At 48.0% G+C, this 27,155-nt stretch overlaps 1 protein-coding gene across 5 annotated transcripts in view; it reads right to left on the bottom strand.

Annotated features, from left to right (window-relative positions):
• PLEKHA2 (pleckstrin homology domain containing A2) overlaps nt 1-27,155 on the bottom strand; it is a 69,161-nt gene that overhangs the window by 25,851 nt on the left and 16,155 nt on the right. For 4 of the 5 annotated variants that reach the window (XM_032838050.1, XM_032838051.1, XM_032838047.1 and 1 more), the window contains 2 exons: nt 17,017-17,180; nt 3,676-3,732 (listed from right to left, as the gene is read on the bottom strand). In XM_032838050.1, coding sequence (XP_032693941.1) covers nt 3,676-3,732; nt 17,017-17,157 — 198 coding nt within the window. In that variant the 5' untranslated portion in view covers nt 17,158-17,180. Of the gene's footprint in view, nt 1-3,675; nt 3,733-17,016; nt 17,184-18,085; nt 18,129-27,155 lie in introns of those variants that run through there. The other variant, XM_032838049.1, reaches the window with a different exon arrangement.

The raw sequence follows: 27,155 nt of genomic DNA, 5'->3' as shown, positions 1-27,155 counted from the left end.
CTGTCTGACGTCCTGATCGGTCAGTGACTCAATTTCTGGCTCTTTCCCTCGGCACCCTTGTTCCTCCTGCAGGTCCCTTATGCCCAGAACACCTGCATGGCCTGCCCTCAGTTCCCATGTAGCTCTGACCAGCAGAGAGCAGGCTGATCCTCAGAACCCACCTATCTCACGGCTTCCTTCCAACTGTAAGCTTTAGAATGGCTGTGAAAAGCTGGGCACTCAGACCCTCACTGGCTTATGAGAAGGCTCACCCCTTTCTCCCAGAAACTGACATTTATCACTGACCAGAGAAAGCACCATGGTTTCACCAGGTTGGATGACAAATGGTCCACAGTGACCACAACTTTTTAGCAGCCTACACTGAGGGAATGCTACCGGCATGCTTATTACAACAACCTAAGCGATCACCTGGCTTTTCATTTGTTTTTATAGGTTTATCCAGTTTTCAGTCAGGGGACATCAGAGATTACATACACGCACACCTATAATTTGCCTCGGGCCCAACCACAGAAGCATTACTTGGCAAAGCAGCTAGCTCCTTGCTGAATCAACGGGACATCAGTCCTAGTTCTGCCCTGTGGGCCGTTTAGCAAGGGTAAGACCCTCAGTGTCTCTCTGATCAGCTTCCCAATTAGCAGGACCAGAGTGCAATTACTAGTTTCCTTCTTATCATCACAGAATGGCAAAAGAGGAAAATGAAATTCTATCTAACTAGGCTGTGTTCCTTGGGGAGAAGGGATGAAGTATGGGCCTCATTTACTATGGAAAGGTAGCTCTGGCCTCCTCCTGATATCCTGGGGACCGTGACAGCAGAATCCCTCCTCCCCTGGGAGGTATAAGCCCTCGGGCCTCCACCCCACCTCACGCTGGTGATCAGACCAGACTGTGCAGCCTCCTTCAGATGTAGTGAAGGACCAGAGGATCCTGAAAAAGCATGTCTCACAGACCAGCTACAGGGAGGGCACCCAAGTGCTACCATCCCCCTGCCGGAGGTGGCCACAGTTAAGTAGCTGCGTAGCCGTGGTTGACTGGTGGGTCCTGAGTTATGCAAGCAGTGAGAAGAGGTCAGGATGTGAGGGGTGGAATGGGCACGGGTCAACCAGAGAGTGACGCAGACAAGACCACTCTACAGCTCAACAGACTCTCAGGAACTTGCTCTTATCAGATCAAACACAGACCACAGCAGCAGCAAACTCATCAGTGGCAGGGCACTGCTAGCCAGCCCCATCCTGTCTGCCCCTGGCCGGAAGTGGAGCTGGGGCCCCTCTGGTAGGAGCAGCAGCAGCAGCAGAAGGTCTTGAAGCTCTGGGGTAGCTCTGCCCCAGTGTCCAGGCACCCTTGCCCCATGAGGTGGCATCAAGAGCAGAGGAAGCCACGGTCAACTACACAGAATGACTGGAAGGGTTCTAAGCAGTGGTCTCTGGACCAGCTTCAGTAGGTCAATGAGCCGTGAAATTACAGGCAAAACCAGGGTTGTACACACATACATACTTCACCTGAGGTCCATGATCTTCACCCAGCACTCAAAAGGATCTGTGACCACCACTGATTCCCCCCACCCCACCACCACCACCCCAAGAGGTTAAGAACCAGTGTTCTTGGAAGGTCTTCCTCATAACTAACTGAGGGCAAGGCCCTGACAGAGCGGGACACGGCTGGGGATGGGACATGGCTGGGGATGGGACACGGGGGCTGGCTGTATAGAAGAGAAGAGCCATCAGGCAAGGCGGGAGGTGGTGGCACCAAGCCCACCTTCCATCATTTTCCAGTATGCCCAAACCTGGTTCTGCTGCCATCAGTGCCCCGGAGGACATCAAGTCAAGGACTTTCACCTCTATCGGCCTTTCTGAAGGAACTCATCGTCCCAACACACGCCTCAAGAAAGAGCGACAGAACAGCACCCCTGCGCAGAGACCACACGTACACAGCGAGCCAGGTCGACACTATGGTAAAATGCTTTCCTCTGGGAGGGGCTACCCAAAGGTTCACAAGAAATAAGCTGGAATGCTGAATTTGATGCCAGTGGCCCCGCTAAATGGGTTTCTGGGAAAACCCATGCTTTCTGGCACTGGGTCAGGTAGGAGTTAAAGGCTCACTGCTCCATGTAACCTGACCCCTGGGGCAGCTGCGGAGGGGGGGGTATGCAAAAACACCCACCCAGGCCTGCATCTCTGCAGAAGGGCTAAGAAGCAGGTCCATCCTTTCTAAATGAGACAGCTTCCAAAGCTGAGAATTCTAAAAACCCTCATCTGAGCTGCATTTATAAATCGTGATTCAGCAAGAGATGGTATTCACTCTTCCCCCAATTAAAAAAAAAAAAAAAAAAGAAAGAAAGAAAGAAAAAAGTCTCTCACCAAACCAAACTCTCTCCAACAGGAGGTTTGGAGTTTCACTAATAATGAGGTTCTCTACTCCGCCTCTCTGATTCTGTTCCTCCAAACCTCCTAGAAAAAGACCTCATGAGCCCCCACCAAGACCGGACAGGAGAGGGGAAGGCCCAGGCCTCCAGCCAGCGCAGCCCCAGAGGCAGCCACATCTCTCACCACAAGGCAAGCACAAATTGCCCACAGCTGCGCTAGCAAAGCTTTTCTTTAAGCCCTGCCCCCTTCCCCTGAGGTCATTATCTCCTCTCTCTAATCCGCTCAGACCCTGCCCTGCATCTTCTGCCTCTGTGGCTAGCCCTGCCTCCAGCCCCTGTGGAGGCTGCCACCTCCAAACCAGCCCCTGCCAGCTGCGACAGGCGGCTGGACCCAAGGGTTCCCAAAGCTCACTCAGATCAGGGTCCCCCCCAAACTTGTCTCAACCCCTGAGGGTGGGAGAACATGGACAAGGAAGCAGAGATCCCCAAGAGGCCTGATATGAAGGGTGCATGGGGAGAACAGGACTTCCGGAACCTTCGTGCTGGCTGGATGCCACCTGGCTCTCCTCACTGGACAAAGAGTTCCTCTTTCTGGCGAGGCTCTAAATCCCCAGCCTTTTTTATCTCTGCTGCATCACAGGTCAGCACTGGAGCCTGCTCCGGGGGCGGGGGTGGGCCGCTGAAAGCAGCTCAGTGCCGCAGCTCCGCGTGGGCATCACCAACCAGCCTGCAGGGCCCCCGGTGTCTCAGCTCCAAAGAGGGGCTGCTCTTTCTCCGTCTGCACTAACCAACCAGGGGTGGTCTATCCGCCTGCCTGCCAGGCTCTCCAGCAGTCATCTGGCGGCTGAACAGTTCCCTGGGACAACCAAGTGCCTTCCCGGGGCTCTCCTAGCCTTCCCTCCACAGTCATCCTGTCCCCACCCTTTGTGAGCTGCTCCTGTGGAACAATACCCTTTGGGAGAATCTTTTCTAGTCACTGGGAGTTTTGCAGTTGTTTGGTACTTTTTGCCCCAATGACGATAAAAGGTCATGCCCGACTCCTACCCCAGCACCTAGTTCTCCTTGACAGGAGCTGGGAGCATCACTGACCGCTGTGTCCCCGGAGTAAGAGGCTTCAGGCTCACCCTCCAAGAACCTGCTAACCTCACACCACCCAGCACCGGTCAGCAGCAAAGCTTCCAAAGGGAGGACAGGGGAGCACTTCGCTGCCCAGACAACACACCCAAATGCTAATGCCCGAAGAATTTGACATTTCTCATTTAGATACTAAACCTACTTAGAGGACGTGAATCCCCAGAGATCCAGGCGGACATTACCTTGGAGATGTAGGTCAGCTGCAAAGATCCAACGGCGCCTGCCCCCATGGCCAGGTTCTGAAAGACACATGTTTTTCATTTTTCAGAAGCGTGATGCTATGTGAGGCACTGGAAACAACACTAAGAGACAGAAGACCAAGACGCTAGTCCTGGCTTTGCAACCTTGACCAAGCCACTTACCCACGTTCTTTAGCTCACTCTCCTCCATAAAATGGTGATAATTCTTACCATGGCTATGTTGACACAAACGTTATCCTTGGCCATAAATTACTACAGAGGGGTGTCTTCTAGGATGGTGGTTATAAGTGTGAGCTCTACCATCTGAGTAAGTTCCTTAACCACTATGCCTCAGTTTTCCTTTCTGTAAAAATACGGATACTAACGGTACCTACCTCACAAGGCAGTCATGAGGATGAGTAAGTACTTTTCAGGGCACTTGCAGTCATCCCTGGTACATAGATGACTCTCAACAAGTATTAGCTATTATATTTTTTTTTCTTTCCTGATGGTTCTGGTCTCCTTGTTGGCTTGGTCCTGCTTTATGCCACTTCAAATTCTTTTTGTAATAAACAGGGTACATATACACACAATATAGAAATCTTTTAAAAATCCAGCTGTTTAGTTTATTTCACAGGATTATTATAAATACCAACTGGAATGATGTCTGTATGCCATAAAACACTAAATAAATGTCCTAGTAAAACAGCAAGAAACCCACAGGCACCTGGTCGGGCAATATTCTGTCCTAGCACAATCTCCCTGGCTTGCTTATTTCTCCGCTGTCAGAAACGAAGCAATGAAGACACAGGGATGACAGCAAACCAAAGAAATGAACAAGATTAGAAACCTCAGCTGTGAAGTTTCTTATTTATAAATTGGAAAATCTACCCCCCTATGGACCTTAAGAACCTGTCCAGAGCTCCTGGTGCCCCTTAAGTTGCTGCAGAAGCCTCAGAGAATAATCTTGAAGCCCCCAGTTATTGGGGGTTATCTCAAAGCCATAAGGAAACAAATCTTGGATAAAGAGAATTTAGTAAATTTCCTAAAAGGTTAGCAGTGAAATGACCTGTCATTCCAGGAGACTGCCCTTAAGAAGTATTTTAGACAGTAGGGAAGAGCCCTTCTAGGCCCGATGATCTAAATTAACATACATCACTTGAAGCAAATGCAGTATGTGAAATTTCCTACACACAAGAAAATGGGTGGGGACAATACCACGATAAAAGGAGTCTCAGAGCCCTTAAATGGTAGACTAAGAATTCAGAAAAGATGTGTTGCCTCCTATCCCCCCTTTTTTTCTTAACAAATGAGGCCATAAAGCTAAATGATGCCTTTAGGTATTCAGATTAGAATTTCAAATATGGATGATCTGATTTACACATTTTTTTCAGATATACAGTGATTGCATTTTGCTGACTTTTAAGGACACCTCTATTTGATAAAGAGAGATAGGCCCCGCACCCCTAAATCAGAGTCCACGAAGGAGCCACAGGCACTCCAAAAAGCCACTGAGCAACCGCCACTGCCCCAAGGAGAACGAGAACCGCTCTGGGCAAACAGCTCCGCACAGAGTCAGGCTGCCTCCAAGGACCACACACCCACCAGCCTCTGCGGGACACGGAGCACCTGACCCACTCCCAGCCCCCCCATCTGGCACTAGAGGAAAGGGAGGGGCTTTGTGAGTGAGGGGATTGGTCCAAGGTCACATAATTGGGGGCAGAACTTGAACTACAAAGCTCAGGTCATCTGACTTCAACCCAATGCGCTCAAAGCCGCACGATAAAATCTTAAAAGCTTGAGCTGTTGGAATTCTAGCTGTGACATTATAGCCCTGTGACTGCAGGCAAGTTTCTCTGCCTATAAAAGGGGGACAGTAAACCCTCCTTGGGTGGTTGTGAGGATTACATGAAAATCCGTAAGGAGAGCCTAGCCCGTGGCAGCTCCTCTCCCCGACCCACGACGACGCTAATTACAAGACGCAGAGGCCAAGTCTCAGGGCTGGTGTTGCACAACTCACTCTCATCACCCCAAACCACAGCCCAAAGGCCTCCGGAGCCCCATCTGGAATTATGAGTGATGAAGTGGAATTTGGGGAACCATTCGGACACTAACCCACACGTAATGACAGATATGAGCAGGTCAGATTTCAACTACTTCATCCCCTCCGCCCTCCAGGGCTGCTCCACCCTCTGTCCCATTCCCCACCCCCCCACCCTCCCCACTCTCCCCCCACCCCCCCTTCAGCTCTCCCACTGCAGAAAGACATAGGAGCAGCTCTCCTGCCCGGTTACCTGGGGGCAGGGGGCACCTTCACCTCCCTCACCCACCACCCTCCCCCCAGTCTGCCCCTAGGCTCACATGTACCTCCCTCTCCACCATGAGAAGCTAGGAAAATATGACGAGTGTCTATAAATGCAGTTTCCCCCCCTAACTTCCTCCCCACCCAGAGGGAGAGGAATGACAGGAGAAAACAGCCCCAGGATCCCAGAGCCTTGATCCAGAGTGATGGCTCAGTGTCCACTCCAATTGCTGGACCTGGGAGATTCATGGTGACAGCTCGCTGCCAGGATGGCAGCCCCAGGCAGAAACTCCCTGCTCAAGGAAAAATGTACCAGCATGTCTGAGCTGGAGACCTCGGCAGCCAGTCATCTGGTGGGGAACGCCAAGAAACAAACAGTACCCGAGGCGGGGCAGGGTGTCAAAGCCTAGGCAAGCAGTCTCTCCCTGACAGGGCCAGTCTTGACCTCCAGGGAACCAATAAGAGGATCCACCTTCATAAAGCTTCTCTGGGCTGCAGTCTGTCCGTGGCCTGCCCCCTCTCTGAATCCTTGCACACCCATCCTGCTCCAGCTGTGATGCACATCACACTCTCCCGGGGAGCATGTTTGCAAAAGGCCCAGGCTCAGACCTCACCCAAAAAACACTGAATCATAGTAAAATGGAACATGGTCAGAACATGCACATTTTTCAGATGTTCCTAAGGGATCCCTATACAGGCCCAAGTCTGAGAACAACTGCTCTACATGACAAAATCTAGCCCTTCGTTCTAGATCGGCATATACTTTTCTGCAAGGTTAAGTCTCTTCTTACCAGATTTTAAGCACATTGAGGACATGAGTTGAATCTTATTCCTCTCTATAGCAGGCTCCTCAATTTTTATTTATTTGTTATTTTTTAAAGATCTATTTATTTTAAGAGAGAGAGAGAGACAGCATGTGTGCACGAGTCGGGGTGGGGGAACAGAGGGAGAAGGAGAGAGAATCCCAAGCAGACTCCCTGCTGAGCACAGAGCCCAAAGCAGGGATCTACCCCAGGACCCTGAGATCATGACTGGAGCAGAAATCAGGAGTCGGACATTTAACCGACCAAGCCACCCAGGCAATTTTTAAGCAAAAACGCTAGTTGCACAGTGGTTAAGTTCCCAGACCAGTCCCAAAAATCCTGCTACACTCAGTACTGAAGACCTCCCGTCCACCACTGGCAAACCACCTTTCTTTGGAAAGATTTGTTCATGTTTTAAACTGGGCTGTCACTTGAGTTTACAGTTACCATGACCTCAGGCAGGGTTCCTGAAGGACAGGAATCGGGTGGAGGGGCATAAAAGGACCTAGCCCCAGCAAGACAAGAGAGTCAAGGGCTTGGGGAGAGGCCTGGGACGCCTCCGACATGAGAACTTCTGAGCAGATGCTGAGGGAAGGCAAGGCTGGCCGGCGGGAAGGCTGCTTATGGGAACCACCTGCAGATATTTTCACACGAACTCGTATCCACGCCTCCCTCCCGGGGCTCTAACTGATCCGGGACAGGGCCCAGGCATCTGCATGTTTTTCAAGCGTCCCAGTGATTCCAGGGTGCTGCCCATTTTGAGGACCCCTGCTGCACGCTTGGGCTGGTCCTGCTGACTCTGCACAGAGATGCCAGCTGGTAAGAAAGCCACGCCCAGCGGCAGCCCACAGGGTGACCTTGGCTGCTGCAGCAGCAGTAAACAGGGAGGAAGGGATGGGCAGGCCCGAGGGCAGGCAGAGGGAAAGGGGATTCCAGTGCCATGCGTGGCCTGCAGCCATTGGATGTGAGGACGTCTGTAACTCAGGAGCATTCTCAATTTTCTGAAACAATGCAGGGCACAGGGCAGGTTCCCATTCTTTTATGAAGACACTGCCAACACCTTGCTTTTTGCTCATGTGTTCTTCTGCACCAAGGGCCTCTAAGAAGCTCCCGCTCCCCATGAGGGGCAAGCGTAGGGTTTATGCTTTTCCAGCACCAAGGAAGGAGCCAAGAGGCCCACACAGAGATGTGACAGACCTCCCGTAGTAAGCCTTTTTCCAGAAGCCACATTATCTCTTGTCGAAATAGAAAATTTTACCCTAGGAATGTCTCCTACTCCCTTTTCCGTCTTCTAATGAGAGTAATGAGGAGCACAGAAATGACTAACTACAGAGTCATAAATTCACAGAGCAACAACACTAAAGGGTTCTGGTGATCCCTTATCATTTGCCACAGGAGTCCTCTAAGACTCAAGGTGGGGAAATGACTTCCTCAAGAAGCTGAATAAAGACAGAGCTTGTAACTCCCACCATCAAATCTAGAGCTTCAGCAAAGCACAGTTTGAGGAAGGAAAAAGGAAACTGATGTCTATTTAGAGGCAATTTTGCACCAGGCCAGGCTGCTAGGTACTCCTGCACATTGTCACTTAATCCTAACAATCCCATTTTACAGATGAAGAAAGTTAACAACTGAGCAGGTGAAGCAGCTTGCCCAAAGTCACACAGGCAGTGAGCAGTCAAGCCAGTATTCAAACCCAACCCCTTCCTGATTCTCCAATCTCACACGCTTTCCCTCTACGCCATGCCACCTCCCGGGAGACAATCCTTCAAGTGTACAAGGACCTGCTCATTATCTAAGAGTTGATTATCAATGAAAGGTAAATACAAGAGCAGGACCGGCAGGGTTACACCGGAGGAGGCCCTCCACAGTTGCCCAAGCTGGGAAGGGCAGGCACTGGTCAAACTGGCTCTTGGGTGCCGAACTCCAAAAGACCAGAGATTTGGAGTGGAAGGGGGGAAGGAAAGATGCTGATACTTTCTTACCTTCTCTCATATCCCCCCAGGGTGCCTAGCAGAACACATCAGGCAGTCAAAACCAGCTTGCTGGTCAATGAGTGGGAGAAGGAGGAAGGGACTGTTTATGGAAATCCCACAGCTAGGCCATGAGCCAACATGGCTACCCATAGGCTGAAACCACAACTCAAACCACCAGAAACCGAGGCCAGACACAGACTCTCAGAAAAGAAAGACTCACCTAGGAAGAGTTGTGTGATAGGAACGGAGGGGAGAGCATAATTCTCTCTGCCCCACACTCCACAGCCCTCGCCCCAGAATGGGAGAGTAACAGAAGGAAAGTAACCAAGCTATTACTCCCAGGCATTAGGTGACCCAAACAGTGGCCTGACCTGTTGCTCTGGTATCAAACACATCTCCTCCCCTCCATTCTGTAGCTCCACTTCCTGATACTAACTTGAGGAAGGATGAAATGCCCAAGGCTACTCTCCTCATTCTCTAGGTCAAAATACACATTCAACACTCGCCTTCCAGAAAAGTCAATTCTGCCTCACGAACCACTGTGTTGGTGCAGGGCTTGCATTCTATCACCTGGAAGCCTCCTCTCTGCTGACTGTTGACACGCATCCACACCGGCTTCAGCCAGGATGGATTGCATGATGGGTAAGTCTCTGACCACCACATTCCCTCCCCCCAGTCCTAGTGATAGTGACCTAAAGACACAGTCCAAGGTCAGGGCTCTAGATAATCCCCAGGATATGTTCAGGGTCCAAGACTCCAACTACTGGCCCCTGAAATGGTTCTGAAACTTCAAACTCAATAAGCCAAGACCTTCACCCATGTGCTCAAGGCAGCCTCCTCCACACCTGCCTCAAACTCAGGGTCATGGCCCCTCCGCCCTGGAATCGGCTCCATTCGCCACTGCCCTGTGTCTGCCGGAGGCTCCGCCTTCTCTCCTGGTCAGCCTGGCACTAACCCTCTGACTGCTCTCCTCCACCCTCCCATCAGTCAACGAGCCTGACATTTTTTTCCTTCACGTGGCCTCGAGATCTGTCCCTTCCTCTCTATTCCCTGTGCACTGCTGCCACTGACATTCCAGGACGCCCAAGACAAATGCCTCGCTGTCAGCAAATGACATCTCAGTAATACTCCAGAGTTTATGTAAGCATTTTCACATACATTGCTTTATTTAATCTTCACAGCAACTATGTCAGAGATAGAGATAATTAATATCATTACCCCTGTTTTACAGATGAGAACACAAGGCTCAAAAAATGGGCGTTTCCCTAATTAAAGTACACATCCAGTTTTCCTGCGTACAAGGGATACAAACTAAGAAAATGGGCTCCAGAGCAAAAATCGAATATGCAACCCCCTCCTAAATGTACAGTTGCCTGCTCTGCCTTGGAGACATCATTTGAATAATAAAATGGCATTCTTTTGTATATAAATATTTACTAAATACATAAAAAAGACATATACAATAAATATATCAAACACCAAAGGTTGAAATCTCAAAGCCGAACGTTAATAACAATAAAACCAAAGGCAAATTTTAAGAAAACTTATAACAGTTTCACCACAGTTCCACATTGGTAAAACCTTGGCTAAATTTCACAGCTTCCCTCTCCTTTTGTTGGTTAGACTTTAACACCGAGGAACACAATTGTCCCAAAGTGTCTCTTGTTTTTCACTTCCTTTTAACTTAGACAAAGTACCATCTTAATGATAAAGATGAGGATTGTTTTAAAAAACACACAAAGGGCGCCTGGGTGGCTCAGTGGGTTAAAGCCTCTGCCTTCAGCTCAGCTAATGATCTCAGAGTCGTGGAATGGAGCCCCACATTGGGCTCTCTGCTCAGCAGGGAGCCTGCTCCCCCACCCCCCACCCCAGGCCCCCGCCTGCCTCTCTGCCTACTTGTGATCTCTGTCTGTCAAATAAATAAATAAAATCTTTAAAAAATAATAATAAAAATAAAAAACACACAAAATTACTGTAGTATTTTATGTCAATTCTCAACAAATCCCTACATAATTTTAATTCTAAAAAAATCAAAAACAAAACTGAGTAATAATTTTCCCTTAGCAGAATTTGCATTATGGTAAAAGTAAAGACCTGTCACTTGAAATCTTTTAGAAATTTTTCCAAAGGAATTCTGCTTCCTGCCTCTAACAGAGAGTATGGACAAAAGCCTGCCAGAGAGTCTACTTGGCCCTTGAAATCATTTGACTACGTGGAAAGTTAATATACCAATAACACAAAATCCATGATTCAAAAACACCTTGCTCAAACAATTGCTCAAGATCTAAAAATTCTCATGAAGCTATATGCAGAGAACAACTCTGGACAGACACACAAATTGGTAATGTCAGCTGCCTCTGACTAGGCAACTACGTGGCTGGCGGACAGGACTGGGAGCTAGGAACTTGTCAGTAGATCTGGGATCCTACATTTTGAATTTTGTACCATGTGCATGTATTGGCTTTTTTTTTTTTTTTTAAGTTATCTTATTGGTCCTTGGCATTTTGGCTGGGTGAAGCCTATGATGCAAAAATCTTTTTTTTTTTTTTTAAGATTTAAGGGGTGGGAGGCAGGAGGGGGAATCAGGCTCCCTGCTGAGCAGAGAGCCCGATGTGGGACTCGATCCCAGGACTCGGAGATCATGACCTGAGCTGAAGGCAGAGGCTTAACTCACGGGGAGCCACTCAGGCACCCCTGCAAAAATCTTTTAAATATTGATGGATTTCAGCCAAATTTTACTCAAGGAAACTTCTGACAAAAACCCCACAATTTAAAAAAAAATATCAATTTTCACCTAGCCTTTATGACAAAACTCCTGTTTATTTATATGTTTTAGGTATTCCTACCACGCTTCTATATTCTTTCTACTAAAATATCCAGATATCCATCTTTTTGTGAACACAGCTCAAGCTCCTTGTTCTTTTCAATGAAACAACTGCTTTCAGATTTAAAAAAAAAAAAAGCAAAGGGCTCTCACCGTGGCCCCAGAGTTAGCAGGAGAGATACCATCTACCTGAACGTTACGATGATCCACAATTTGCATCATGGCCTTTGGAAAGTAAAAGCGCCTGAGTACTTTTTGGCAATAGAGAGAAAATTCACTTTACAGAGTAAATTTGACAAGAACAGCCACCTCATGCAGTAGTATGTTCAGGCTTCTGTTTCGCCTTCGTTCAGGGCTATATAATTCAGTCTTGGAGTTGCTTAGCCAAATGGGCCTCACGAGGGTGGAGCATAAACATCGCTGTGCAACTAGAACATGGTTAGTCACTCTGCAGGCCATGGTCATAAAGCACAGCAGCCTAATTAAGGTATTTTATCTCCTCTCTCATGATAGGGACCAACACTAAATTAAAATACAGGTACTGGAGCCGTAATATCACAGTAATGTTTCCAGGGATGTCCAGCCCATGTTTGCTTCTGTTCAAGGACTATCTGTGGGCTGATATTGTCAGCCTATTGATTTTTAAGTGCATTAGCTGTATCAGTAGCCATAAGCAATAATATCAAAACTTTCCGTATATAGGGGTTCTTTCCAGCTGATGGGTTTCATCCCACATTGGTCTGGTGTCCCCACTGCCTGTATCAAAAACCTGGATTTCATATGTTACTGCATCAACTCTATAAATTCTGTGCGACATCTAGGGCCATACCTGGTCCATGCAGGCTGACCCTGGAATGTGCACCTGTTGTATGTCCCGTGAGCAGAGGGCAGCCCTCCGGCTTCAAGAGCTGTTTTGCCCTCATTTATAGAGCTGAAACCAGGGACTGTCCAGCAGGGTACACGAACTCCCACCTCTCCTGGACAACTCTGGAGGCCTAACTTACTTCAAGCCCCACTGCAGCATCGGGCTGAGGCCTACCATTTGCCAACTTCTGTTTGAGCTCAGACCATTGTCCAGCTTCCTCTGCTTCCCTGTCCTGCTTCCCAGCTCTCTTGACAGTTTCCAGGAGAACATTTCCTTAAGAAAAAATTTGGCATAGGGGCACCTGGGTGGCTCAGTCAGTTAAGCATTGACTGCGGTCAGTCAGGTCATGATCTCGGGGTCCTGGGATGGAGCCCTGCATCAGGATGCCCTCCCTCCACTCGTATGCACTCTCTCAAATAAATAAATAAAATCTTGGGAAAAAGAAAAAGAAAAGAAAGAAAAAGAAAGAACTTGGCACAAATCCTCATCTCGGTGCCTGATTCCTGGTCTTGGGATGTTCTTCTGGAGAACCTGACCTTAGATCCCCTCTGACCAGGCAAGCTCACCTTCCTCCTTGGTGCTGCCTCTGTTCCCAAATGACTGCCACTGCCCTCACACAGAAATACCCTTGTCTTCCCCTGCCACTCTGCCTGGGACAGGGGAGCATAACGATCAAAGGAGGTACTGTAAGTGGAAACACATCTAACCCTATAAAATGCCCTACAAATGGAAATCACTGGTGGTAATGCTTTGTCTCACCCATCCTTCCATATCTGGATCCAGCACCACCCCCTCTAGGAACGGGGGGCCCCCACTCTCCCTGCCACATTTTTTCATCATCCATCTTCTCACCTACAGCGTAAGCTCCATGAAGGTAAAGATTTGCTCTACTCACTGTGGGAGGAATGAGATACATTCACAGGATGTATTTATGCATTCAACAAATATGCGTTAAGGAATGTTTCAGGAATTAAAGGGCCGAAAGCCATGTTAAAAATCATCTAGAGTACCTATAGCCCGGAGAGGATAAATAACTTCCCTAACGTACAAAATAACTCGTGGCAGATTCTTGATCTCTTATCTCCCAGACCTAAGGACTTCCTATCTGAGGCCCCAGCTTGAGGCCCTGCATCTTTTTAGATGGGCAGCTGCAGAGGAAAACGGCAGCCCCTTCTCCTTCAACCAAACGGCTGGCATCTGGGCGGCGGAACTCAACAATAGGCTTTCTAACAAGAAAGGTGCACCAAGATTTTTAGCACCACAGTTGTGGGTGTTGTTTTCATCTCTCCAACTAAGCCTGAATCCCTGGTGGCAAAGACTTACTGAATCCACCTCCCACAGGGTCCTGGGGATCATGCGTGGGGCTGAGCCCAGACGTCAGGAGGAGGCGAACACAGGGGAAGAGCGCAGACACCGGAGTCTCACCGACCTGGCCCCAACTCCAGCTCTGTACTTAGCTCCTAAGTGACCTTGAACAAAGGTGCCAAACTTCCGGCACCTTGCAGAGTACTTCCAGAGGGATAACAGCCCCTGAGTCCCAGGATCACAGGAAGGACGTCATGAGATGCTATACATAAAGCCCTCTGCACTCAGTAAACAGAACCAGCAGTTAACAGTACGTCGTAGCACTGGGAGTGGTAGTAAAACCAGGCTCCATAAACACCAACTACCAAGTAGCTCTGACAGGCCAAGATCGGAGATGTGGGTTGAGAGAATCCCCTGCTATTAACAAAGATACTGTATCGGGCATCTCCTTTTCCCTGTGAAAATTAAGATGGGCAGCGACCAAACGCAGTGCCATGTCTCTCTCCTCCAGAAGAGACCAACCCCCTCAGTTTGCTTTTGGGGTTCAAACCCCATCCATGTGCTCCTGACTCTCAGCACTCTGCTTCACCTGCCTCTGCAGTTCTACTCGACGGAGGCCCAGGGGAGAGGCCCGATCCCCAGAGAGCAGAGTCGGGCTCTCTGCATTTTACAAGGGCCTCCCTTCTGACAGCCTCCCGACTTGGCCCCCTTGGGTGTGTTCATTCATCCAGTGAGCACACGTTGACCAAGTGCTGGGCACAATGATCAAAACCCAAGCCAGAGGAGCTCCCCACCCCCCAGGACCTCCCAGCTCTGAGCGTCCTCCAGCTCCTCTTTCTTAATCAGAGACTCCTCCCTGTAGAAGCTTTCCTGCCTCCTAAGCAACATGAAGACGATGGTCTCATTAGCAGCAATAAAGGCAGGGGAAGTGGAGTTAGAGATTGTCAGCGTCAGGATCCCAGCTCTGCCACTTTGCTTTCTCGTTGTGTAACTGTGGGCAAATTCTTCCCCTCTCTGCCTCACCCACCTCACCTTTAGAATGAGGACAACAATACCTACCAATTAGACTTGTGAGAATGAAATGAAACCCCACCGAAGTCTTTCGAACAGTGCTTGCCACATAGTCATAAACGTTCACTAATACTATTTCACAACTTAAAAAAAGAGCCACTCTCAAATCTAGGATGGCTATTGGGCCACCAACCCAACAGAGAGCTAAGCCTAAGATGGGAGGACTGAAAATGTTCGGATCTACTGCTCTGCTGCAGCAAGACTCTGCTTTTTCTGGCCAAGCCAGCTGAAATCTCTGCTTCCAGGGAAAATGTAAAGACTCTCCAGCAGTGGCCACTAGTTCTATTTGGTAACTCAAACTCAAAGAAGGCTCGAGCTCCGAGAGCATCCTGAGAGCTGAGTCAGCAGGGACGTGCAGGAGGCTCCCTAGGGAGGGTAGGACCTGCTGCAGAGGCTGACCCCAGAGATCCCAGGGAGGCAGCCCATGGCAGAGCATTCAAGGTCAGGACAGGTTCTAGAACCAAAGAACAGTCAAATCAGTGGGCAGGACAGAGCAAGGGAAATCCCGACCACTGCCAGCTTTTGAAATCTGAGATGGTGACAATATGGCCCTGGGCGATCTGTCACTAGCAGCAAGACTCTAGGATATCCTCAGGCCCAGGATATGAAGGAGGGACAGCTCTCAGGGGAGATGGCTGGCAACAGTTAGTCGGGATTCCCTAAGCATGTGCACCTGGATTAAGAACAGTCCTAGCAGGAACCAGGGCAGTAAGCAAGTAAGTCAAGGAAAACTACTTTTGAATTACCCTAGCTGATATGACAGGTGAGTGGGAGAAGGTACACAAAGGAAGAAAAAGGGAAGGGGAATGAGTGATAAGACCCAGAGACTGTGAGTCACTTGGGGCTCACCCCTGACATGCCAGAAGCCAAGTCTACAGCAACAAAAACTTGACCCCAAGCTCCTCCAACAGCGCCACTTCCTTTCACAGCAGATCTGCTGACCCAGCTGTGGGCACCTGTACAGAGCAAAGGAAGGGGAAAATGATAGAGTAGGGCCAGAAGGCAAACCCAAAACCAAAATATTATCAGAGGCAAGCATTCCAGACGAAATCAAGGATCTAAGTGTTCATATGTAGGCTTCATCCTGCAAACCCAGCCCTTCAGATGAAAGGAATCAACAGACGGGTTATCAGAGATGTGGGGTGACACATGGGGCACAGTCCTATTTAGGGTGAAGTCTTTCCTGGAGAAGGTGACTAGTGGCAGCTAACCCGAGTATGTTTTCTATGGTTGTACTCTTTTCTCCCAGCCATCAAATCCGGAGGACAAAATGCCAAAAGCCTCTAGACGTTAGTTCCCACATAATGACCTAAAGGCTCACAGTAATCTTTTTCCACTCCGCATCTTAAAGCACAAATCCATCCCCTGATACTCAGACTTTCCTCCTCCCAAGTCTCCCAACCAGAGCCAGATCTGAGCCCCATGACCCTCCCAGCCACAACATGGCTGTGACACATGAACTTGACAATCGGGGGCCATGCCAGTCTTTGGGGCCTCGGTCCACCAAACTGCTCCAAGGCAGTGGGAAGGAAAGAGCCAGCAGAAAAAAAAAGACTTGAGACTTCCTCCCATACCAGGACAACTCCAGGGGTCCCCAGACCCAGTAACAGAAAGTGGGGGGCCCCTGTCTTTGTGCCTGGCTGCCACAAAACGCTAGGCAAGTCACCTAATTCTGGCCATGTCCTTGATGAAGTCAATTCTAGTGTCTGAGACTCAGCTTCTCACCTGTAACACGAAGAAGCAAAACTAGGTGACCACCAAGGTCACCTCCAACCCAGGATTCTAGGACTCCCTGGTGCAGGAGACCAAAGCAGTCCAACATCTGTCCAGCTCAGGGAACCAGGCCACATTCTCTGCCAGGGAGGGGCCCCAGACTGGAAGAACAGGAGTGGCCACAAGGCCACAGTCATAACAAGGTTGGTGAAAGCAAGCAGGCCTTGCCTTGGAGCTTGGAACCAGCCAGGCCCGCCTCCCCTGGCCTTCTGCGAGTGTTCAGTTCCTGAGTGCAAGAAAAGATCCTGGATCGCCAGGCTCAGGAAAGAGGAGCTTCTTTTTCCTCAAGCTAGTATCTGGGATGGTTCCCTGTGTGCGTGTATGTGTTTACTGTGGGTTTTTTCCCCTCCTCACCCTCAGTTTGATGCTGCCCACAGGAGCTGAGGCGGCTTCCCCCCACCCCACCGCCTTCCCATGCAGCCTCTCACCTGGGGGTTGTCCATGTACCAGAGAAGGCAGTTGGCCTGGGTGTCCAGAATAAAGTACCTCCGCAGAAACTTGCCGCTGTTCTCATGCTCCTCGATGTCCAGAAACCCACAGATTCGGTTCTGTCGATCCACATAAGGCATTCCTGGGCTCTGCTCACATCACCCTGCGTGGCAGGAGGACGGGAGGTGAGGATGAGCGGGATGAAGCGCTCCCGGACTCCGGACCTGTAGGAACTTCACTCTGGCTTGACTCACCGCTGTGAGAAGCTAGACTAGCTCTCTCATCCGCCCTCCTTCCCCAGAGCACCAGACGTTCCACCCCAGCCAGACCCCGGAAATCTCCGACAGTTCTGTTCCACACGTAGCCAGCGAAACGCGTGAGTAGGGACTCGGCTGTTTCCTGAGCTCCGCTGTGTGCTGACGAGAGTCTCTGGCAACTTTACTATGAAGGGGAAGTAAGCCTAGATCAGGGGCCTCGGTTCTAATTCCAGCTTTAGCCCCTTAGTAAGTGTGTGACTGCAAGCTATTTAATCTCTCCGCACCTCAGTTTCTGCACCTGTAAAATGGGGATAATTGTGCTACTTACACCTCCTAAGATTTTGGTGAGAATTAAGTGCCTGGCACACATTAAACATTTCATACACATGAGGTATTATTATTGCCCTTCACAAAAGCCTTGTAAAGTAAGCCATAACCCAATTTTTTAAAGATTTTATTTATTTATTTGACAAACAGAGATCACAAGTAGGCAGAGAAGCAGGCAGAGAGAGAGGAGGAAGCAGGCTCTCCGCCAAGCAGAGAGCCCAATGCGGAGCTCGATCCTAGGACCCTGGGATCATGACCTGAGCTGAGGCAGAGGCTTTAACCCACTGAGCCACCCAGGCGCCCCATAACCCAATTTTATACATAAAGAAACTCAGAGAAGATTTAAGCCCCAACCCAAATTCTCACATAAAACTTTGCCAGGAATTCAGTCACCAGGAGCAAACCTCCAGCTTCATGAAGGAATTAAATCTGAGGGCCACATCCCTCAGCCCTAGCTTCACTTACTTTACTTTGCTGTTACCCAAAAGCCATTTATGACTGGAAGGATGAGGGCTCAGAAGAAGGCCCCAACCGTTGAATACTTCCACTGACTCCAAAGGGTCTCTGGTGATGAGAGACAAGCTTCACCTTCAAGCCAGCCTCCTTTCTCCTCGTGATTTTCTTCTGACTCTCTGAAGAGCCAAACAAAGGGCAGGGGCTCTACTCTCTCAAGGAGGATGAGCACTTTCCAATAAGCAACACAGAGAACAGGTGGAACATGGGCCCACAAGGGTCAGAAAACACCACATGACATTCTGACTTTCAAGGACTAACACCACCCACCACTGGGCCCTGCTTGACTTCAACAGGCAAAACTCACTATGACCAAAGCCCTAAGCAAAGTGGGGAGCTGGCTGGCTTGAGGCCATGCCTGTACCACAATGCTGGGTCAGCAAGTAAGATACCAAGATGCCCCACCCAGAGCCGTCCAGGCCCAGGGCAGGCCAGTCCCACACTCCCAAAGTGTGGCAACTGGTGGCATGGTCTGTTCTCTCCCAGCTCCATGGGGGCCTGGCAGTGTGGAGAGGCTGCCCCAAGGAAAAAAGTGCCCCTTCCACTCTGCGTGTGTGCGTGTGAGCGCACACACAAACACACACAGGTACCAGTGAACAATGAATCCTTGATTGCAGGTTAAGATCAGGCCAGATTCCTGATGGGGACAGAGGACAGTCAGAAGGAACATGGGCCGGGGGCCCACAGCTACTTGCTGGGTAATGATGGGGGACAAAAGAATACAAATATGGGATAAAGGTGAAACAGCACAGTTAAAAGGAAGGAAAGAAGTAAAAGGTGAGAAAAGTCTTCTAGCAGACACCGGGTCAAAGAGAAGAAGGCAGGAAGACTGGCGCTGGTTGGGAAGGAGCATACCCCTGAGAAAGGAGGTAGCTTCCCCACTCAGAAAATCAGGGGGAAATCAGAGTCCCATGCAGAAAGGCTGGGATGACCCACGCATCCCATGCACCGTCCCATGCATAGGTGCCCTTCTGAGATGAGGGAGCCCACCCATCCCCCAAGAAAACCAGACAAATTCCCTTGATTCCAGCCCAGCCACAGAGACAGAATTTCCAGAAGTTTCAGGACCGCAGCCACTCCTGGGACATCTCTACGAGAAAGCATCGAAACTGCAGTAACCAAGCCGACTGTCTCTAGACCCAGCTGGTAAGCATGGTATCCAACTTACTGCTGGCTTGCAAATGTTCCCTTTTCAGCCTACAGGACTAATCAGTGCCAGCCTTTTTGTCAGGTCCCAGGCTAGAGAAGGCACTGTCTACAATCCCCCAACAGTCTACTTTCGTGGAGGGTGCTTCCCATCTCCACGGATCCCGGGTGGGGGAGAATCTTCTTGTTTCAAAAGGAAGGAGAACAAAAAGAATTCTGGTTACTTCTCCTGACTGTGGTTCTAGCCCCAGGGGAAAAAAAAAAAAAAAAAGCTGCTCGGATGTCCTGGGAAGCAGCTGAGTCACGGATCTCATCAAGAATGTGGGAGGCAGGGGAGAAAGATGGGCCACAGGAGAACCAAGCATCACAGGGAAACGCTGTTATGCCTAGCCAGCCCACACAGAAGCACTCAAAAGATGGCGCACAAAACACAAACCTGACGTCCTAACCCCCAATCCTGTCAGTTCATTCTGACCCCACTTTTCATCCCTTGTCAGAACAGAGGCTTAGCTTTGGTACAGGGAGCCTGCTTCTCCCAATTCCCCAACCCCCCATCTCTGCTCTTCAGCCTGCCACCACCATCCTCCAAGTCTCTCTGGTTCCTCATCTTTTTCCTGGAAAGGCCCCCCTAATCCAATGATTTCTGCCACCCCATGCCCAACCCCAACAACTGGGTGGTGAGGGGAGAAAGGGAAGTGCTAGTAACTGAGTCATAAGGGAAGAGAAACACCTTGATGCAAGCATACACACAGTCACCCCAAACACCCCTACTAAGACCCAGGCAAAGCTCTGTACCATTCTTTCTACGTCCCTCCAATTATATAGTTTTAGCCTGTTTTCTGACTCTTTAAAACTACTTGTTATATTAAATTTCATTTTAATCCAAGTTTCACAGTGTAAAACTACTGAGTGGAGGGTAACATAGGGTGCTCTATCCCAGGACTTGTCCCCAACCCATGTCCTAAGTGCCAGCCCTGACAATGACTCTCTCTCCATCTCCTGGGACAACAAGCAAGTGTTCTCACTGGGATGCAGTATCAGATGCCCCTGTCCCAGGCGAACCCCTTCACCTCTGCCCTAAGAGCGTAATGAAACCTCCTGGCAAGTAACTGTGGAGTCTTCACAACATACTGGTGACAAAGAGCACAGAAGATTTGTACAGAAAAGGACCCTGGTCTACCCCACTCAGTACTCTCTTTCCAAAGTTTGCCAAACCTCCTTAGAATTTTCCATTTTTGTGTGCAGAAATCACAGTATAACAATGCTGGAATTTTTTTTTAATTCACTCTAGCCAGTCGTTTTCATTTTTGCATGCTTTTTCATGCCCCTCTCCACATAATTGGCCTTTTTAAATTTTTAAATTATATCATAAACATGTTCCATGTTGCTACATAGTCTTTATAATCATTGCTTTTAACGGTTGCATAACATTACTGAACTGCATTTACTATAATTTACTTAACAATTTCTCTATGATTAGACAGTTAGATTATATTCAATTTTTCATATTATAAATAATGTTATGTAAATTCTTATTTTCATGCTTTATTTCCTCTTTCACATGGAAACAGCATACACAAATTCCAAGCAATTATATGACTAGATCATAGGTAATGATCTTTTACAATTCTTGAGACCTATTTAAAAACTGCTTGCTAAAAGTATTATCTGTTTACATCACAGTCAGCAATATATTGTTACAATCTCTATAATCTTGTGTACATTGAATGTTCTCATTTTCAGCTGTTGCTAGTTTTAAACATACAATGATGCCTAGCGAGGCTGAACATTTTTTCACATTTGCTTCCTGCTTCATCTTCCTTCCTGGACGTTGTAAAATGCAAATCAAATTATGTGCACATACAGTAATGCATATTCTCTCTCTCTCTCTCTCACAAACACACACACACACACACACACACACCCCAAACTAAACCAAAACATGGCCTCATATAATCCAAATAATTGAAGAATGTATTTTAATGAAGAGTAAAATAGAAAAGAGGACAGTTTTATATGATTCAGATTTCTTCAGTGTATAGTTCCTAAGTATGTACTGCACTTGAAAATATGTTAAATATTTAACTTATGGTAGAAGGGAGACTGAGTAAAAAGTGAGTTTGCATTGGGTTACCCACTGATCAGCAGCAGAAAATGGATTAAATGTCAGTTAAACCAAGATTCCCAGCCAACATTTGCCAGTTAACCAGATGAAGCTCGTGGGAGGAGTCAAGGGCTTCCCACCTTAGAATGAGGTGAAGGGCACTGGGATGTATCTGTCCAAAATGTCTCCTTGACTGCCCATTTCAATGTCTTAGCTTCCCTCATTGGAGAAGATTTAAGCCAAGGAAAAAAATAATAAAACTCTCCTGCAGGATTTGAGGCAATTGACATTTTCATCAGGCTAATTATATAAAAGAGAGAGCTGGGACCAAGACCCAGAGGAAATATGCACCAATGAGAGACAGAGGCACTACAGGGTCAAGAATATAAAGAGAAGATTGCTGCTTGAAACAAATGTCATCTACTTGGAAAGATGTGTTAGGATTCTTACACACCTGGGACAGGAACATGAACCTTTGTGGAAAGCAATTTGGCAATAGGTAACAAGAGAGCTAAAAATGTTCATACCCTTTGACCCAGTAATTCTACTTCTAGGATTCCATCTAAATAAATAAACTAAGATGCAAATAAAGATTAAAATTTTTAAAAAGGCATCTCCAGTAGAATTCATAACAAGGTGGAAATGACCTGAATGTCCCAATGATTAGAGGATAATTAAATAAATTATGATACATTTACATAAGGAAATGTTACACGATCATTTAAAAATTATGTTTTCAAAGAATTTTAAATGAATTAAGGAGAAACTCACTATATCATAAGTTTTTTTTTAAATATGACTTACAATATGATCTCAATCCCCTAAATATTATTTTTGTATTTCCAAATATATTTGAATAGTAAAAGATTGACATACAGACACCAAAATATTGACTATGGGTTATGGGTGAAATTTTACCTGTTTCTGTATATTTTCCAAATTTTTTGAATGTTCTACAGGGAATGTGTGCTCCTTTATTCAGCAGGTGGGAGAGCTATTTAACTGCACACACACCCTGCCCCAGTGTATAAATTCTGAAGCTGAGAATAAATTTGTCAAGTCTCCAGAGTCCACAAACAAGCAAAACCTTGCCTCAATTATAGCTCTCTTGGGACTTCTTGGTGTTTCAAAGTCTCTCTCTCTCTTTTTTTTTTTTTTTAAAGTAAGCTCTATGTCTGACATAGGACTTGAACTCACGACCCCAACATCAAGACTTGCTCCATTGACCGAGCCAGCCAGGAGCCCCAAAGTCTTAAACGTCATAAAGTATCATCCCATCCTTCAGTATTGACCAAGAGCCAGGTACCTACCCAGAGGGCTTTGGCACTCTCCAATCTAGTGGGGTTTGTGTTTCTTACTTCGTGTTGCAACATCCTCTTAAGACAAGCTCATTCTTTCCACTGCAGGTTTGGTTCCTTACTCTCTAGTCTTCATAATAGGAGCCCCTGTCCTGGAGGCCCAGTCAATATTCACACCCACGTCGATCATTATACTCCTCTACTGCTATAGCGCCTAAGCCACACCATGCCCAATACTCTGGGGAAACGAGGCAGGAACACTGACCGAGACACCCAATGGAATTTTCCTTCCTGAAATTTTGGAGGCAGGGCTGGCATTTTTTAAAAATAAATGGCTGAATAGTGGAATAATAGATTTTTTTTTTAAAGAAAAGCTTTAGAGTTATTACATCATTAATGTCTTTTTTTTTTTTGAAGATTTTATTTTTAAGTCATCTCTACACCCATCGTGGGGGTCAAACTCACAACCCCAAGATCAAAAGTCGCACACCCCACCAACTGAGCCTGCCAGGTACTAGTAGTATAGTTTGGAGATACAGGAAAAAATTGAGTGAAATAAGGGAGGTTCATCTGCTTGACTATTCTGACACTTCTGAGGTAAATAAAAAGGAAAGTGATAACACAGAGATAAAGCCCGAAGTGGTACTGGCCCCGTTATGAAACCATCTACTGGAACCTCTGATGGCTCAAGTACGAAAAAAGAATTAATCCATTTTTTACATTTGGAGATTTTTCTTTCATGTTACTTTGCCTTGGCAGGACAGGGAACAGGGATTTTGCTCCAGAAAAAGTCAGGAAGATGTTTCTCGGCATGTGATGGGATGCGCAGGAACCCATCTCCTGTCTTGTTACCCTGCTGGGGTGGAGGCTGGAGACAACAGCGTCCTTGGTGAGTGAGAGGGATACCCGCAGGAAATTGCTAAACTTCGACAGGAGAAAGTTTATCGGGAAATGACATCAGAGGTCTCAGAGGACTGTGATACAGCAGACAGGAACCGGGGTGTGCAGGTAAGGGGCAGCCACTCTGCTATTGCTAGAATATGCACCCACCATGTGAGCATACTTCACCCAAGTTTAAATCTGCAACATACGTAAGTGTGTAGTGTGGCGTTTCAACCACGCCAAAGGCCCAGGAAAAACCACAAGACACAGGCATAGCTATTTCAAAACACATCCTTGGGCATGGACCAAAGATTATAACTTAGAAAGTGTGGGAGCGTCTATCTCCTACTGTTACACTATCACTGCATTTTGAAAGTGTCATAAGAACAAATGCCAAATAGTCTTAAGGCAGGAGAATAATGTGAGAGAGAGCTTGTTGCCAGTGGAAGTGCAGAGTGAAGAATGCAAACATTTACAGCAATGGGGAGGTTAAGAAAAGGTGCCCCCATGACACCGACAGCCCAAACCCCACTGGACCCTAGAACTTGGAGGGGAGGGCAAAAGACACTCAAGAAGGAATTTTTAAGGGGACACATTTCAGGGAAAAGGCTGGAGAAACTGAACATTGATCCACTGCAATAAAGACACCAAAAGCAACAAAAACATTTTAAACAGTCATGACCTCTCTTAACAGCGGGTTCATCTATGGTCCCAGAAAAGGTGGCAGTTGGAGGCTCAAGGCTCCACCAGAGATCACAAGCATAGACGAGCAGCCTCACCTGGTTTATAAATTAGCCTATAAACACTGAGATCTCCAACTTTCAGAATTATGGCAGTCCCCGCCCCCAAGTTGGGAAACCCAATGAATTCCGTTTCCCTGCAGGGCTTCCTAACAGGAACCCACAGCAATGATCTTCTTTTAAAACTTGACCTGCTAAAACACGGACAGCAGAAAATTGAAAAGATAACATCATGGCTTCTCCTATCTACTAGCCTTTTGCAACGTGCTGGGGGAAACTATTAAGTGGCTTAAGTGTGTCTGTCTCAGGAGGAGGAGTGGGGGGAGGGGCTGGGTGTGGCGAGGAGGAGGTGCAGGTGACAGCGACCAGCGTGACTGCATTGGTCGAAACTCTTGCAAGAAGAGGACCACGGAAAGGGCGTGCTGATTTCGGTGACCCATCCGTGTGGTGGACTGAAGTCAAAGATAATGAGTTTTCGAGTCAGAAGCCACTGAACTCTCCTGGGATTTGCACAGTGGAGGGGAGTCACTTTACCTACTTCCAAGGTGGCTGCGAAGATTAAATGAAATAATGTATGAAAAGTGCTTAACAGGAGGTCTGGTGAAGAGGAAGCACTGGGGAAATGTTGTGACACGTGTGTGTGTGCATGCGTGTGAAGCGCCTCACCAGGAGTACGTGATTATCATCAACACCACCGCAAAGCAGCTTCTTATAGGGCAGGCAGCCGCACGGCTGTCTCTACCCCTGAAATATCAATAAGCACACGTCAAGAGAAAAGGCTGGAACACTGGAATCCCTCACAGGGAGCGGCATAAACTTCCCTTACTCTTCCCTCTACTCCGAGAACCATCATAGTTTACATCTCTGAAATTCTCCAGGAGGTTGGAAAAAAAAAGCAATCCGAGCACTCCCAGACTCCATGCTGGCCAGGCTATCCTGAAAGTAAGCAGAAACCAGGCACGCAGATCAGGCTCCAGGGAAGGGACTCCGCGCTGCCTCCTGCTCGCCCACTGAAGCATCCCAATGCGGAAGGGCCCCTTTGCAAGTGGCTGGCCCAGTGTAAGCCCTAGCTGATGGCACAGTGAATCCTAGCCTTTGCCCTTTAAACTACAGTGTTTCTCAAGAGTGTAAAGGACTAGCAGACCTAGCGTCCCACCCTCCTTATCTCAGCTGCCAGCCTCTGCGGGCAGAAAGGCACCCCACAGGGGCCAGGCTGAAAGCCTTTGGCCCGACACTGGGCAGTGTCAGGAGCTCCCGCCTCAGCAGCTCCGCGACCTCCACCGTAAAAGTGCACAATTCAGCTTTCAATCCTCTACAGAAAGGAGATAAATTATAAAGCCAAAAGGTTGGATGGGCTTAAAAGCAGGGGTCAGGGGGATGCGAGGGCAGAGCAACCCAAGATTCAGAACAAAGGTCAACAGAGTCTTCCAGTTACAGTCCCACTGCACCAACCACAGGCCTCCTAAGAACAGGAAGGAAGGGACCCCATCCCTCCCACCTCTCAGCTGCCCTATCTCCCCACCCTGTCCAATTCCCTGGCTCAGTGATGGGCTTATACTGGGCAGGGCTAGGATTCTTCTCTCCCCATAGGCTGTCACACTATAATATTTGCTCTGCTTCCTTCCTTTCCAAAGCCTAACAGATTAGATTGCAGAAGTCCTATCCAGCTTCCTAAGACAGATGGAAAACCGAAAGCAAGGCAACTCAAACTGCTCAGGGTAGAAAGAAAAGGCGGGGCAGTCCAATGTGTCAGCACGTAGACCCTCTTTTCCAAGCCCTGGGTCCACCTGCCTCATGAAGAACACAGGAAATCAATGAAGTACCAGCTAAATGCACACCATGAAGACCGTGGTCCTGCTATCTGGGTCTTCATAGCATTCCAGCACTTTCAGGAAACACCCAGCAAGCAAGCAAGAGAGCTGGTTGTTCAGGAGGATTTGACTGACAGAGCCAATGCTTCTCCCTTCCCACTTCTGCAGAATTTCTCCATAGGTAGGCACCAACCAAAACCTACATGTCTTCAGGATTTATTGTAACCTTAGTAAAATACAGAGCTCAATGCAGTTCAGCTCACTAGGAAGACAAGATGGGACATGCAGGCCCTACTTCCTTTTACAGAAGAGAAAAGAAAGCACCAATAAGGGAAAAGAAGGGCTTGCAAACTCTACCCAGGAGCAGGTGGTTTGCAAATCAATACCCAGGTGATCACCCTCATCTGTAAGGTGAGCAAGGCGCCCATCATGAACTAGCTGAAATACCACCAGGGGTGCCACAGACACTTTGTAAAAAGTGGGGCTTACAAAAGGGACACAAGGTCTAAAAGCAACATTCAGAGGAAACCTGCATGCACCAGCTCAGTGAACCGATCTCTATATGCTTGGGGTACTGCCACACTGCTCCTTGCCCTTCCATCCGGACAGATGCCAACAATCCGTGTACCTGCAGCCATTCATTCATTCATTCTCCCCTTCAGCAAATACCTGCCTAACACCTAGGCGATGTCCTACATCACAGTGGCCATACAGTCTAGACTACAAGCTAGACTTTTGCTATGCCAAAAGTCATTATTCTCAAGCGGCACACAAGGAAAAGAGAAATAGCTGAAATGATGGTGCTTTCCAAAAAGCCTCTCCTGGTTTCTTAAAGCATGCCGGATCTCTATTTTAGCAATCCACTTTGTGTCCGAGGCACTCGTGGACAGCCTGTGTCTGCCATCGGATGTAAGCTCCCTGAAGACAGAGGCTGGCCTTACTTCATCACTGCCTTTCACATCCTTGTTATCCATGACATGTCAAACGAATGCAACTGTGGAACAGAAAACAAACCATCCTATTCTTTCCAGACCTTTGGTTTCACCGTTTCTGAAGGCTT

Source organism: Lontra canadensis, unplaced genomic scaffold, assembly GCF_010015895.1.
Source record: "Lontra canadensis isolate GAN:19392208 unplaced genomic scaffold, GSC_riverotter_1.0 scaffold101, whole genome shotgun sequence".
NCBI lineage: Eukaryota > Metazoa > Chordata > Mammalia > Carnivora > Mustelidae > Lontra > Lontra canadensis.
The sequence above is the reverse complement of the archived record's forward strand: the minus strand, read 5'-3'. Positions and strand labels throughout refer to the sequence as shown.